Source organism: Cutaneotrichosporon oleaginosum (genome assembly GCF_008065305.1).
Source record: "Cutaneotrichosporon oleaginosum strain ATCC 20508 chromosome Unknown ATCC20508_contig08, whole genome shotgun sequence".
In the NCBI taxonomy this organism is placed as follows: domain Eukaryota; kingdom Fungi; phylum Basidiomycota; class Tremellomycetes; order Trichosporonales; family Trichosporonaceae; genus Cutaneotrichosporon; species Cutaneotrichosporon oleaginosum.
Window position 1 is genome coordinate 294,328 of NW_027072177.1, and position 13,228 is coordinate 307,555.

The 13,228-nt window shown below is 61.8% G+C and overlaps 7 protein-coding genes across 7 annotated transcripts; 3 read left to right on the plus strand and 4 right to left on the minus strand.

The window, feature by feature from the left end:
• Positions 1 to 648: 648 nt before the first annotated feature.
• COLE_07708 (uncharacterized protein) lies at positions 649 to 873 on the minus strand (the record flags this gene model as incomplete). Its single annotated transcript, XM_065626569.1, has 1 exon — positions 649 to 873. The coding sequence occupies one exon, from the start codon at positions 871 to 873 to the stop codon at positions 649 to 651; it is 225 nt and encodes a 74-aa protein (XP_065482132.1).
• An 826-nt stretch (positions 874 to 1,699) lies between these two features.
• COLE_07709 (uncharacterized protein) lies at positions 1,700 to 5,283 on the minus strand (the record flags this gene model as incomplete). Its single annotated transcript, XM_018424772.1, has 4 exons — positions 1,700 to 2,079; positions 2,145 to 2,448; positions 3,125 to 4,837; positions 4,870 to 5,283. 4 exons carry the CDS (start codon positions 5,281 to 5,283, stop codon positions 1,700 to 1,702), a joined length of 2,811 nt encoding a protein of 936 aa, XP_018280533.1.
• Positions 5,284 to 5,437: 154 nt separating this feature from the next.
• COLE_07710 (uncharacterized protein) lies at positions 5,438 to 6,139 on the plus strand (the record flags this gene model as incomplete). Its single annotated transcript, XM_018426519.2, has 4 exons — positions 5,438 to 5,587; positions 5,740 to 5,863; positions 5,903 to 5,963; positions 6,004 to 6,139. The coding sequence occupies 4 exons, from the start codon at positions 5,438 to 5,440 to the stop codon at positions 6,137 to 6,139; spliced, it is 471 nt and encodes a 156-aa protein (XP_018280532.1).
• A 149-nt stretch (positions 6,140 to 6,288) lies between these two features.
• Positions 6,289 to 7,351, minus strand: COLE_07711 (uncharacterized protein; the record flags this gene model as incomplete). The annotated part of the gene is made up of 6 exons (XM_065626570.1): positions 6,289 to 6,518; positions 6,568 to 6,610; positions 6,661 to 6,879; positions 7,001 to 7,041; positions 7,166 to 7,189; positions 7,282 to 7,351. 6 exons carry the CDS (start codon positions 7,349 to 7,351, stop codon positions 6,289 to 6,291), a joined length of 627 nt encoding a protein of 208 aa, XP_065482133.1.
• A 694-nt stretch (positions 7,352 to 8,045) lies between these two features.
• COLE_07712 (uncharacterized protein) lies at positions 8,046 to 9,115 on the plus strand (the record flags this gene model as incomplete). The annotated part of the gene is made up of 5 exons (XM_018421256.2): positions 8,046 to 8,072; positions 8,137 to 8,169; positions 8,215 to 8,378; positions 8,415 to 8,512; positions 8,550 to 9,115. The coding sequence occupies 5 exons, from the start codon at positions 8,046 to 8,048 to the stop codon at positions 9,113 to 9,115; spliced, it is 888 nt and encodes a 295-aa protein (XP_018280530.1).
• Positions 9,116 to 9,331: 216 nt separating this feature from the next.
• On the plus strand, positions 9,332 to 10,882 carry COLE_07713 (uncharacterized protein; the record flags this gene model as incomplete). The annotated part of the gene is made up of 3 exons (XM_018420758.2): positions 9,332 to 9,845; positions 9,881 to 9,955; positions 9,990 to 10,882. The coding sequence occupies 3 exons, from the start codon at positions 9,332 to 9,334 to the stop codon at positions 10,880 to 10,882; spliced, it is 1,482 nt and encodes a 493-aa protein (XP_018280529.1).
• Positions 10,883 to 10,995: 113 nt separating this feature from the next.
• Positions 10,996 to 12,858, minus strand: COLE_07714 (uncharacterized protein; the record flags this gene model as incomplete). The annotated part of the gene is made up of 5 exons (XM_018422603.2): positions 10,996 to 11,337; positions 11,381 to 11,722; positions 11,754 to 12,686; positions 12,719 to 12,786; positions 12,819 to 12,858. 5 exons carry the CDS (start codon positions 12,856 to 12,858, stop codon positions 10,996 to 10,998), a joined length of 1,725 nt encoding a protein of 574 aa, XP_018280528.1.
• Between the last annotated feature and the right edge of the window lie 370 nt (positions 12,859 to 13,228).

Consider the following 13,228-nt stretch of genomic DNA (forward strand, 5'->3'; position numbering starts at 1 on the left):
ATGGCCAGGTATGCTGCAGCTGGCATCGCTGGCGCTCATGTTCAGTCCTATCACGCATCAACCCGGCCCGTCCGGCGTCACGGGCCTCAGCTCCGCCGAGGACGCACAGCATAACGGCCATTCTAGGCAGGCCGTCGAAGGATGCTGTACTGGCTGCTGCTATGCCGACTGTGGTGGCTGCTGCGATGATTGCGACGGGCGTTGCGAATGTAGCAGCTGTGACTGCGATAGCTGTGTGGGTCCATGCAGAGGTAAGTTGACGGAAGAAGTAAACAAATGTAGCGATAAGTGTAGAACTATAGCTTTTGCTGAGTCGGCGAGGTTCTTACAGCTTCTCGCCTAACCGCTTAACGCCCTGTACAACCGTCGCATGGAAACCGAGGCCACGTTGATCCACCGCGCAGCATGACGATATAACGAGTGGCAACGACGTCGGCCTCCGTCATTCCTTCGCTGAGCGTTCTAATCTCGTCCCTGCGCCACCCTCAATCCATCATCTCCGAACGCGCCACTCCACCAGGCAGCCGCACTGTGGAGATACCGCACATTGCATTGCATGCGATTATGAAAGCCACGACGACAACATGTTGCGGGGTAAAGGGCGAGATTCTTGGCCTCCGCCAGTCTCACGATAGCTGACGATTCGGATCAGGGGAGGAGAAGCGCCGGCGACGCGCGCACGCCCATCCCCAGTGATTCGCGGCGACAGACAACGCTCGGCGCCGCGAGAATGCGGAGCGGCCCGTTTCTGCGTGTCCGCGCCTCGTCCTTGAGCCGCGCGCGCGGCGGGGGCGACACGGACGCTCGGAATGCAGGTAGAGGGAGGTAGTAACGCGGGTCGTCGTGCGGAAGGGGGCGGTCGCACAGGGACATGAGGGATGGAGGTGGGGGAGGGGCGTGGCAGGCTGGGAGTCGAGTCCGGCAGAGAAAGAGGGCGGCGAGCGAGGGAGGAAACAGATGGGGACACTCCCTCGATGCGCAGACTTCTTTAATACATTGCGCAGCCCAGTGGTCCCAGTCAGACCGAGAAGGACGGAGGCGGAGTGTGGCTGAGGCCACATCGATGACGTTCGCGGCATGCCCTCGTAATGGTGTGTTGACGTGCCTCGCGCCTCGCATGCCTCGGCTGTGTCCATGCAGCGTCTCACTGTCTCATATCGCAAATGCTTGGCATATCTGCGACGCGCGGGGCAGACGTCTGAAAGACAGCCGCGGCAGTCGTGACGTCGGGGTTCTAGAGGGGTCGTGCACTCGACGTGGGCGAGCTGGGATGCAGTGCTCAAGCAGTTGCAGATGGTGTTGTGAGATTGCGATGGGGTATGTGGCGTGCAGATCGTTTAGAAATATGCGTGCGAATCTGCGCCGATCTCCTCATATCTGCGCTCTCATACTGCATCGCGGGGTCGCCGGGGCGATCACGGTCGTTGGAATTTGTGCGTCGGTGGCTGCGCCAGCGAGCGAACCACGCGAGCTGGAGAACTGGCAATGTCAACTGGACCGTGAGCTGTAAATGTGCAGCGTGCGCGGCCATGATTCACGCGACATCACTGCAGACGTCATTCGTTGATGCAGCCCAGACAGTAGTGGCCCTACCCAACACTCTCCGTAGCACCCCGAAGCAGCACCCCCTTGGTCGTCTAGAATACATGTCTAGTAGTATACAGTAATGCGAGTGGTGTCTATTGCTGGGGCCGCTGGCCTAGTGGCTTCCAGGCTCCTCCTCCATGCCGCAGCAGACCTTGAGTGCGCGCTGCATGCTGTCGCGGCTGGCCTCGAAGGGTGGCGTCTCGTTGAGGTAGCTCTCGAGGGCGTCGCGCAGGCGGTCCGCCGAGAGGCGGTTGATCATAGCGGGCGACGCGAAGCGGGGGTTCGAGGTGGGCGGCGTGGCGACGCCGCTGCGCATCACGCGCGCAGGCGGCAGGCCGACGAGGCGGCGCGCCGTGTTCAGCCGCGCCTCGTCGTAGCTGTCCAGGCGCGTCTGCGCGCGCCGCAGCTCATGCCGCAGCGTCGTGATCTCCTCCTGCATCTGCACGAGGACGCGGTAGAGCGGGTTAAAGGGGTCGCGGATACGCGTCCAGTCTGGGGTCAGCATTAGCCGGTGTTCATCTGCGGGGCCACGCAGAGCCTCGCCTCTCGCCACTCACCATCGGCGTGCTCCATCAGCGTCTCCTTCCATTTGCGCGCCTCCTCCTGGTCAGCCGAGCTGAACACGGGCGACTTGATCGCGACCTCGGCAAGCTCGAGCGCCTCCTCGATCGCCTCGGTCGATGGGGGGAGCGGGATGCCGCCGGCCTCGCGCTCGAGGTGCTGCAGCACGCGGTAGCGCGTGTGCGGGAGCTGCTTGACGATCTCTGCCGGGAACGGGATGGACATGGTGTGTGTGGTGGGGGTGAGTGTGGCAGTGAATGTGAATGTTCTGTAGTACGAGATCAGAAGTGCGCTGAGGAGCTTTTATCAGCGGTGCAATGTCATGTAGGCCGACTCAGCCCCGAGCCAAGCCAGACAAAGCTGCGGCCAGGCCAGATCCAAGGCACCCGCCGTCCGCCACCGCACCCTCCAGCCCGAGACGGGCCCACGCCCACGTCCATGGATATCCGATGCGCCCTCCAACCGCACGGCCCCGCACATCCGGCCAAGACGGCGGACGGCAGACCACGGCGCAAGAGGCGGAAGACGACGGCGACTCGGGGCGCGTCGAAAATCTTGATCCCCGACGCTCGCCGATTGCTGCAGGCACGGCGCGTACAGTGGCGCGTCACCTGCCTCCCCACATGGACCACGTGTCAGTCTCGCAATTCTCCGCCGCCGTAAGCCGAAAATCCCCTGCTACTCCTCAAGGTATCCACGCACGGCCCACCGCTCAGCGCCGTGTTATCGCCACCCCTGTCGCCGTTCTCCTTCCTACTGGTGCTTTGCTAGTCTGCTGGCGCAGTCCAGGCTTCCACGATAGAAGGCCGTCGCCATTGTCCTGTACAACTAACTGCTGATGCATGTGGCTGGACACGGGCCATGAGGTCATCGCCATGTCGTGTCATGTCGATCAGGCTGTATCGGCCCCGACTCCCCAGTTGAGGCACTACTCGACCACAACACAATGCTAAGCCTCAGCGGGCCGCTCAACGACGTCCACGAGCTCCTTCCACTGCGGCATGGCGTCGACGACAGCGCCCAAGCTCCGCGCGTCGGCAGCGAGCGCGTCAATGTCCGCACGCATCTGGCGGCGGAAGCGCTCGTCTTCGTCGCCCTCCGGCGCTGCCGCACTGCTGCTCCCAAACAAGCTGAACCCGCTCTTCTTACTCTTCCGGTGCCGCCGGAGCAAGTCCTCCGTCTTGCGCACGGACGCAAGAATGCCCGCATACTGCGCCAGCACATGCTCAACGACCGCGGCAGCCCAGTCGGCGCGGTAGGGCGCTAGCGCGGGCCGCACGTCGAGGAACGTGTGAAGGGGCCGGAGGACTTGCGCGATGAAATGGGACGGAGCGGAGGAGCGGGGCGGCGCAGCGCGGAACTGTGAGGCGACGCTCCGCACGTGTTTGAGTGGATCGGCACAGCGGCGCTGCAGGATAGAGATGATGCGTGTGGCGAAAGCTTGTGTGCTCAGGCCCAGGGGGAAGTCGACGTCCATCTGCTGAAGCGCCTTAAGACCTCGGATGCGGGTACGCAGCTCGTCAACATCAGTGACTGCCGCCGCGGCGAAGCGCAGGGCGTCGTCGTCTTGCCCGGTGTCGTCGTCGCTTCCCGGCTTGTACGAGGAGAGTGTTGTACTAAGCCATGTCCCGTACCGCGCAACGACCTGCAGCGCAAGGCGCCAGAAGCGGTGTGCTAATTCAGGGAGGAAGATATCTGGTGCCCAGCACGCGCGGAAGGCGTCCCACGCTGCTCCGCTCTGCGGGAGCGCCCATGGCTTGGTTGATGGGTTGGCGGGGACGGGCGCGGCAAGCGCCACCTCGAGCGCGCTCACAATCTCCTTCCACCGCAGCTGGAAGTAGACAGGCAGCTGCCAGCGGCGCTCGAACGACTCGTACGCCGGGCTCGTGCGCATCGCGATGACAGCGTCGACGCTCGGCGCTGCGCTCTCGAGGAGCATCAAGAAGGCGTGGGTGGTGGTGTAGTGCTTGTGCAGCTCGTCAGGACGGCCCGCAGCGAATATCGTGCTGCCAAGATTATCGACGATGGCGGTGCAGATCTCGGGCCAGAGGACGCGCGAGAACAGCTCGAACCGCGGCGAGACGTTGTGCGCAAGCGACAGCAGAGACGCGTAGCCTTCCACCTGCGCCATCACGCGGTTGTACAGCTGCGCGAGCGGCGTCGTTTCCTCAAGTCTTGCGCGGGGGCCGCGGAGGGGCGTCTCGGGCGCGACGGGGGCTGCCGGGGCGACGAGCGCTGTTGGTGTGATAGTTTTCGAGCAGAACGCGCGCACTGCGCGCCGCACAACTTCCTCGGCCTCAGCCCACCCCTCGATCGAATCGTATGTCTTGAGGCACGCCCTCATCTGTGCCTCGTCTCGCGTCTCCAGCGCCGTCGTGAGAAGAGAAGAGAGGTCGTGGCTGAGGCGCCCACGCAGCGCATCAATCTCCGGCGACACCGTGTCGGCGATCTTGCAGCCTTCGGCGCGCGCCTTGCCGCGCAGATACACGAGCTGGGTGTACTCGCCCGCGAGGCGGGCGACGACCTTGCTCCGCTCGTCGGGGGACCGCTCGAGCGCCTGCGCGCGCGCCAGCGTCTCGAACAGCCGCTGCAGAAGGTCGAGCAGTGCCTTCTCCTCGCGCAGGGCCGCGCGCTCGTCGAGTTTGGCCTGCACGGCATCTTGGTGCGCCTTCAACACGTCACGTACCGTCTGGCGTCAGCTCCTCCAAGCCTGCTCCTCACCTCTACTTCGCCACGAAGGAGGCCCAGCGGTCTCTCCAAGCCCTTTAGCCGCTCCGTCTCGCCGCGCAATCCCGTTCCAAGGGAAATAAACTCCTCGTAGTCGTCATTGATGAGCTGTACGAGCTCCTCGCGCAGCTCGGCAAGGTAGGAGCGCAGCTCGCCACGCAGCTCGTCGAGCGGGATGTGAATGCGCGAGAGCAGGAACGCGTCGACGTCAAACTTGCTGCCGCTGAGCAGCGCGTGGTCGTGCGACAGCGGCAGGAGAGAGGGAAGGTCAAGGCTGTGTTCGCGCCCGTCGAGATCGACGCCCGCCGCAGCGGCCGTGACGAACGCGCTCGTCGCCGCCGCGTGCGCGTGGTCACGCACCAGCTGCGTATGTGCGCGTGGTGGCGGGTCGCCCATGTCCGCGGCCATGATTGTGGAATCGGGGTGTTGTGGACTGGAGGACGGAAGATGGGCTGACGTCGAGGTGGAGGGCGTGGCACGTGCCTGGCCGGAGATCGTGCCGAGCTTCCACTCCGTCTTTGCCACTTTTCGGAACTTCTCCATCGACCACCTGCCATCGACCATGTCCGAGGATAACAAGGGAGCACCGCGCGCGCCACTCAACATTCCCGCTGGGAACAGCCCTATCACGCCGGATCGTGACGCGCAGTTTGATCCGGAGGCGGAGAAGCTCACCGGCAACTGGTGGGAGGACCGAAAGCGCGCGCTCAAGGTGGGTCAGACGGCAGCGTTGGAGCGCGGGGGACTGCTCTGGGGCCTAAGATTGCCGGCTGGGAGACGAGCGGATCGAGAGGGCCGTTGCATGTGCTGTGGGCACCGATGTGTCCATTGCTTTAACATATTTGTATGAAGGCTAAACCGCAGCGCGTCTCCATGAACGACTTCTCCCTCGAGCGGGCCGGCCAGGTCCCCTGCCTGCGCTCGTCGGCGCTGTATGGCATCTCCGGCGGCGTTGGGATCGGTGCGATCCGCTTCCTTGGCACAAGGAGTGAGTCCATAACTCAGCTTGCAAACCCCTGACATGCAGAAGTGTACAGCGCGTGCAACTGGGCGGTGCTGAGCGGATGCGCCGTCGCACTCGGCGCCTGGTGAGTACCAACCACTCAACGCAACTCTGCTGATCTCCAGGGAGATGTGCAACGCCCAGAGGAGGGAGGAGCTGCGCAACATGCGCATGATCCAGGAGAAATTCCCCCATCGCCACGTCTCCAACCTCAAGCGTCAAGGTGACGATTGGGAGCCACCAACCGGGACTAAGCAATAGACAATACAGCCATAACCCCCTACTAGACCACCCTGCCCACGCACCATTCATCGACACATTAGCACATATGACATGCAGAGATTCATGGACTCGGCAAACACTACTGCTATAAAATGGCGTTCACCGCACTGGAGATCATAGACACTCTATTAAAGGTCGGCGTCGTCCTCGTCAGGGAGGGGGTTGGCGGCGGCGACCTGCAGCTCGTTCTCGTACTGCGCCATGAGCTCCTTGTCGACGACGACCTCGGGAGGCGCAAGGGCAGGGGCGGCGACGAAGTCGAGCGACTGGTTGCCGACGAGCTTGCGGGCGAGCCAGAGGAAGGGCTTCTCGAAGTTGTAGTTGGACTTGGCCGAGATCTCGAAGTACTGGAGGTTCTCTGGATGTTAGCGCGCCTCGAATACGTTGTCATTGCCGGATCGACGCACTCTTGCGGTGGAAGGTGACGTTGCCGGTCTTAACCTTGCGCTCCTATGGGGGTGTCAGCACGAGTGTATCCGTTGCGCGCGCTCGTTACTCACCTTGACGTCAACCTTGTTGCCGCAGAGAACGATGGGGATGTTCTCGCAAACACGCTCGAGGTCACGGTGCCAGTTGGGGACGTTCTTGTAGGTGATACGCGAAGTCACGTCGAACATGATAATGCCGCACTGGCCCTGGATGTAGTAGCCATCACGGAGGCCGCCGAACTTCTCCTGGCCAGCGGTGTCCCAGACGTTGAAGCAGATGGTGCCCTGGTGTGTCAGCAGGTGCACTGTCGAGTGGCAAATTTCTAGCCTCCGAGCTCGGACTCGGACGTACAAAGTTCTGGGAGCGTCAGCAGTTGATCTCTTTCATCTCAAGTGGCAAAGCAGGACGTACGGTGTGGAACTTCAAAGGGTGGACCTCGACACCGAGAGTGGCTGGAGAAGGTTAGCTGTCTTGATCAAGCCAAGTGTGCGATGGCCACGCTGCTCGCTCGCACTCGAGTGACGAGAACGGCGGTATTGCGCTCGCGCTTGCGCCTGATGCCTATGCTCGACATACCGATGTACTTCTTCTCGAACTCGCCTAAAGATAGTCAGCAGCAGCACCGAGATGGGGAGATGGACGCTATCCAAACCCAGGGAGTTGGGCATGGTCGCTTGTGGGATGGGACGTACCAGTCAGGTGGCGCTTGACGAAAGTGGTCTGAGCACGATCAGCTTTGATCCAGGAGCAGCCAGCTCTCATGAAGAGCAGAAACGTACCTTGCCTGTAGAAAAGAAGATGAGAGAAGACGCATGTCAGTACTCGTGTAGGATTGGTGTGCGCGTATACGTACCCTATGGGCGTCAGCAAAGGTGTACTGGGACGGAGATGGAGAGAGGGAGGTAGGTGAAGAGTGTGCCGAGAGATGTAAACTTACGGTACCGCCGTCACCGCAGAGGACGAGCTTGAAAGTCGCGGCGTTCTCCTCAGCCATTTTGAGTCTAGTGGATGTCTATAAAAGGGTGGTGGGGGAGAGGTATTAGCGAGAAACGCTTTTTGATGGAGCGATGTGGGTGTTTGTGAAGAGAGAGATGGAGGAATGAAGGATTGATGGCGAGCAAGCCGCTTGTAATTGTTGGTGGTGTGTGGTGTGGCAGCGCAGGCCGCCCACGCGCCAGGGGTGCCACGAGACAGGCCACCCAGGACACCCACCCCCCTGAAATCTGGCAGCCACGGTGGAGCCGCTCCTCCCTCTCACCCAGAGAATTTTCATGACCTCATTTATCGTCACTTTCTCCCACCTTCTGGCCACCTCCACCTCCACCTCCCTCCACCGTCGTCTCCAAATGCCCCACTCCCTCACACACAGCATTTGTTGATCTGGTGACCATTTCCATCTTGCTCCTTCATCAGCACTACTCCACCACTCATCTCTCACACACTCGCGCCGACAAGCATGGCTGGAAATCGTGACAATGATCTGGTACGTCTTATATTGCTCATCAAGGCCAAACAGTTACTGACAATGCGGCAACTGCCGCGGCTAGACAGAACATGAACGTCATGCACAAGGCCCAAAGGTAGGCCGCGCACACCCCGAGGTCGGCTCAACTTGCTAACAACAGGGTGCTCAACCAGCAGCACGCTTCGTCAATGTCACCGAGTCGGTCGACGAGCGGCTAAAGAAGTCGACTATTGGTCTCGTCACCCTCGAAGACTTCCAAAAGACAAAGGAGGAGATTGAGGAAGAGAAGCGTCGCGAGGCAGCCAAGACTGCGGCGGACAAGATGTGAGGTTGCTCAAGATAAGAAGGAGCTGACGAAAGCTCTGCAGCGAAAAAGGCCAAGAAGGACAAGAAGAAGAAGCGGGTCATGCTCTCCTTCGCTGACGACGAGGAGGGAAGCGAGACACCTGCCGAGGATGGTGAGCAGCACACGCATATCCAGCTAACCCCACCCAGCACCTTCCCCGAAACGCAAGAAGCTACTCAAAAACCCCGAGGTTGACACCTCTTTCCTTCCCGACCGCGAGCGTGAAGCACAGGAACGTGCTGAACGCGAAGAGCTTCGGCAGAAATGGCTAGCCGAACAAGAGCGCATTAAGAACGAGGTCATCGAGATCACATACTCCTACTGGGATGGTAGTGGGCACCGGAAAACTGTCGAGTGCAAGAAAGGTGACGATATCGCGGCCTTCCTCGCAAAGTGTCGCGCTCAAGTGCCAGAGCTTCGTGGCACGAGTGTCGACAACATGATGTACATCAAAGAGGACTTGATCATCCCACACCACTACACGTTCTACGACTTTATCGTCAACAAGGCCCGAGGCAAGTCGGGCCCGCTGTTCAACTTTGACGTGCACGACGATGTGCGGCTCATCTCGGATGCTACAAGGGAGAAGGACGAGAGTCACGCGGGCAAGGTTGTTGAGCGGTCATGGTACAACCGCTTTAAGCACATCTTCCCCGCTAGTCGCTGGGAGGTTTACGACCCCGACAAGGACTATGGATCATACAAGATTGCATAAACCTGTCTCCTTCGATCCTGCAGCTCTGTTTTTTGTCACATGTTGTACGCCGTATGCAATACTCTCCACCACGCTCACCGATCCACATGTCCGAGAACAGGTCCGATGTGGGCAGAGCGGAATCGGCATGACAAACCCCGGTGGAGGTTGGGCGGCTGTCTCCGCGATCCGTGAATTGCCACCCACGAAATTCTGACTCAACCCATTCCCTCGTTCATGCTCATCGGCCGCCTCACAGCGGCCCTCAACCGCCTTCGACTCGCAATGCCCGTTGCTTTGCGTGCCGCATCACCTACCGGCGAGCCCGCCGCGAAGCGCATCCGACTCTCGTCTGAGCTGGATCCGGCTGCAGCGGCGGTCGCGGCAGCCCCACCCAAACCAACCAACGATTCAGTCACCTCTCTCGCTTCCACATCCTCCTCCTCCTCACCTAAGGGCAAGAAGAAGAAGCCAAAGCAGGCGTCAAAGACCGGGCCCTGGAGTGTTGTCCCCACGCTGGAGCAGGAGGCCGCTTCGGCCGCCGCCTGCGAGGAAGCAATGGCTTTGCCATTCGAGTTCGAGCGGAAGTACGCCCACGAGCTCGTGTACAGCAACAAGCTCGTGCTTGCACCCATGGTGCGCAGCGGAACTCTGCCCGCCCGCCTTCTTTCGCTTTACTACGGCGCAGGGCTGGTGTGGACCCCCGAAATTGTGGACAAGGCCATTATCGGGGCTCAGCGAACTGTGGACCGTGAGTGATTTTGGAAGTGCACCAGCTGACGAAAGCTGAAACCGGCATTATCACGTACCACAAGGGCCAGGGTGCAATCTGGACCACGCACCCCATCGAGAAGCCATTCCGTGAGTCGCGATAACCACCTCTGCCTAACTGTAGTCATCTTTCAGATCGGGAGCGCCGACCCTGCGCTGGCGGCGCAGGCCGCCAAGGTCGTCGAGCAAGACGTGAGCGGCATCGACCTGAACTGCGGCTGCCCCAAGCCCTTCTCGACGCACTCGGGCATGGGCGCCGCGCTTCTTTCTACACCCGACCTGCTCCTCGACATCCTGCGCGCGCTCCTGCGCGCTGTCGACATCCCGGTATCATGTAAGATCCGCCTCCTCCCCGGACAGCAGGACACGCGGCACCTCGCCGCGCGCATCCTGCGCACCGGTGTGCGCAACCTCACGGTACACTGCCGGACGCGCGACATGCGCCCTGGCGAGCGCGCGATCTGGGAGCGTCTCGGCGATGTCGTCGAGCTGGGCAAGCGGCGCGGTATCAACGTCATCTGTAATGGGGACGGCGAGGGCACAGCGAACTGGAACACGATCAAGACCCAGACGGGGGCGAGCAGCGCGATGCTCGCGCGCAGCGCAGAAAACAACCCCTCCGTCTTCTCGCCTGACGGGCCCGTGGACAACATCACCCAGGTTGTGCCCAAGCTACTTAACATTGCAGAGTACGCCAAGCACAGCTGGGGCAACACCAAGTTCCTGCTCATGCAATACCGCCCGTCGCCGCCGCCGCTCAGCACCCTGAGCAAGCAGCAGCGCAAGGAGGTCAATGAAGCCATCGCGCGCAGCAAGAGCGTCGAGGAGCTGGCGGAGAGCCTCCGCATCGAGCTCGGCCAGGGGAAGGCGTTTATTGACGAGCTCGAGGCCAAGCTCCGGGCGCGCCCGGAGTGGGGTGCGTGGGAGGCCAGCCGTGCTACCACGGCGGAGCCCAAGCCGGAGGAGGTCAAGGAGGCACAGGTGGACGAGAGCACCCCCATCGTCGCCGCCGCATAGATTCCCATGCAGTGTTATTAGATGCATATTGTACATTACTCATGATTACTCAAGCCACACGGTCAGCTCTGCCACTGCTCCGTCCCCTTCATCAGCATGCGGCTGATCCCGATCTACTTGAGCCGCGGGATGCGCTCCGCCACCTCTGCGGTCCCGTCCTCCGCCCACTTGAGCTCGCGCCCGCTCTCGAGCACAGCTATTGTCCCTGCCAAGTCTGACTGGAGGGATCGTACGCCGAGCGAGTCCATGAGCCGGTGGGCAGTGCGGAGCCACGCCAGCGCTGCGTCGCGCCCTTTCTTGGTGTTGCCCTTATACGCCTCGTCAAGAGCCTCTTTTGCTGCCTCCCACGCGCTGAACAATGGTGGGGCGGGGTGTAACCCGGTACCAAGCGCAATCTTGTGCCGCAAAGCAAACTCAGAGCTGGAGGGGTCCCCGGTAGGCACGAGCGTGTAGAGCTGGCGTCAGGCTCGGCCGGAGGTCGTGGAGATAGGGACTCACAATTAACATGCCGCTTGCGACAGCTGCCCAAGCGCGTGCCCAGTCGCCGCCCACCTCGTTTAAAGCCAGCCGGGCCCCAGCGACACGCGCAATCCACCACCAGTGTGCGCGCCGCTCGTGTTTTGCGAGCAAGCGGAGGGAGAGGGCCGCGAGCGCAGCGGAAAGGTCGGCGTCGAGGGCGCGCGCACGGACGGCCGCGACGATGGGCTTGAAAGCCGGATAGCGCGCGGCGAGGCGCGCCGCTGACGACGCTTGGTCACACCACGTTCTGCTGAGGTGCTGGAACCCGCGTCGCCGGCGCGGCGGGTTTTGCAGGCGCACTGTAAGGCCGAGTATGAAATTCTGTTGTCAGCGTGTCCGGGAGACGCCTTACGCCAGCGACAACGTCGCGCCAGAGTGCGAAAGATCGGCGGTCGTTGGGCGTGTGGATTTCGTGGTCGAGGCGCTTGAGAACGCCGCGCGGTTGGGAGGTGGCGGTCGACAGCCACTCGTCGACGAGCGCGTCACGGTCGAGGGTGTTCAGAAGGGCGCGGTATTGCGCCCGCACGATGGGGAGGGTCTCTGGCATGGCTGCGAGGTGGATCTCTATGTCGGCTAGAGAGGAGTGCGCAAGCGCTGGCGCGGCAGCGAGCTGTCCCATAGCGTCGCGGAACCCGGTCCACATCTCTTCGTGCGAGGGGTAGGACACGGCGGAGAGGGGCATGTTCTGGCGCAGGAAGGCGGCGACATCATCGAACGCCCAGTCCACGCGCTCAGTTTCCGTCTTGGGTATGGACACGGCGGCGTGGGGCTGGAGCTGGAGTGCGGCGATCCACGCAATCCGGAAGCGAAGGCGCGCTACGGCCGGCGCCCATTCCTCACGCTGCGCTAACCAGCGCGCGGCGCTGTCGACGTAGGCCACGACCTCCGGCACGTCCTCCGCCGTCTCGAGGGGCACGCCGTAGGGGTCGGCCCAGAAATCCTCGCCGTCGCGCGCGGCGCCCGACGCCTCGCTCATCGCCGCCGCCTCTAGCTGCACGCTCTTAGCATACGCGAGCACGAAAGCGCGCAGCGCCGCGCACGCCGCCCACGCGGCGAGATACGTCTTGTCGTTCGGCGGCACGCCCGGCATGATCTCGAGCGTGTTGTGGCTGTGCAGCGCCGTGAAGACCGTCTGCGCCAGCGTTCCGCCGCGCAGCCACGCCAGCTCACGCGCCCCCATCTCGTCCATCACCCAGCACACCTGCGCGGGCGAGAGCGGCGCGCTGGGGTCAAACTTGCCGTGCGGCGCGAAGTGCATGCCCCAGTCCATCTGCGGGTCCATCATCTGCTGTCAGCCAGGCGGAGGCGGAGGGGCACCTCTAGCGCGTTCATCGCTTCCATGTTGCTCAGTGTGGGTGGCTTGACCACACCGCCGGGGGGCAAATCTGGGGTCAGCGCTACGGAGACAGCAGCTTACACTGCGCGGCGGCGGTTAGCCACGCCTTGATGTCGGGCATTGTGGTGTGCACAAAAGTGTCAGAAGAAGCTCGGGCAAGATCGTTGGCGAAACGACGGCGTCCTTAGCTGGGGCTCCATCTGCTGATATCGATTCTGTTCAATTGCGGAGGGTCTCTGCCCCACGATGAATTTTCCACCTATCGATGGATGCCAGCCATCCCAGAACACGGAGACTTCCTGAGGACGCACCGACAGCCTGATATGCATGCCATGAGCAGCTCGTTTGCAGAGCATTATCGGCATGTACTACGAGCTCGCAGTCCAAACATATAGCAATGAGAATGAAATCTGTTATCAATTAATACAACACTGTTGGTGAAACGGTATCATGCGTCGTTGCCATCGACGCGGCAGGGGTTCGACTCCCTT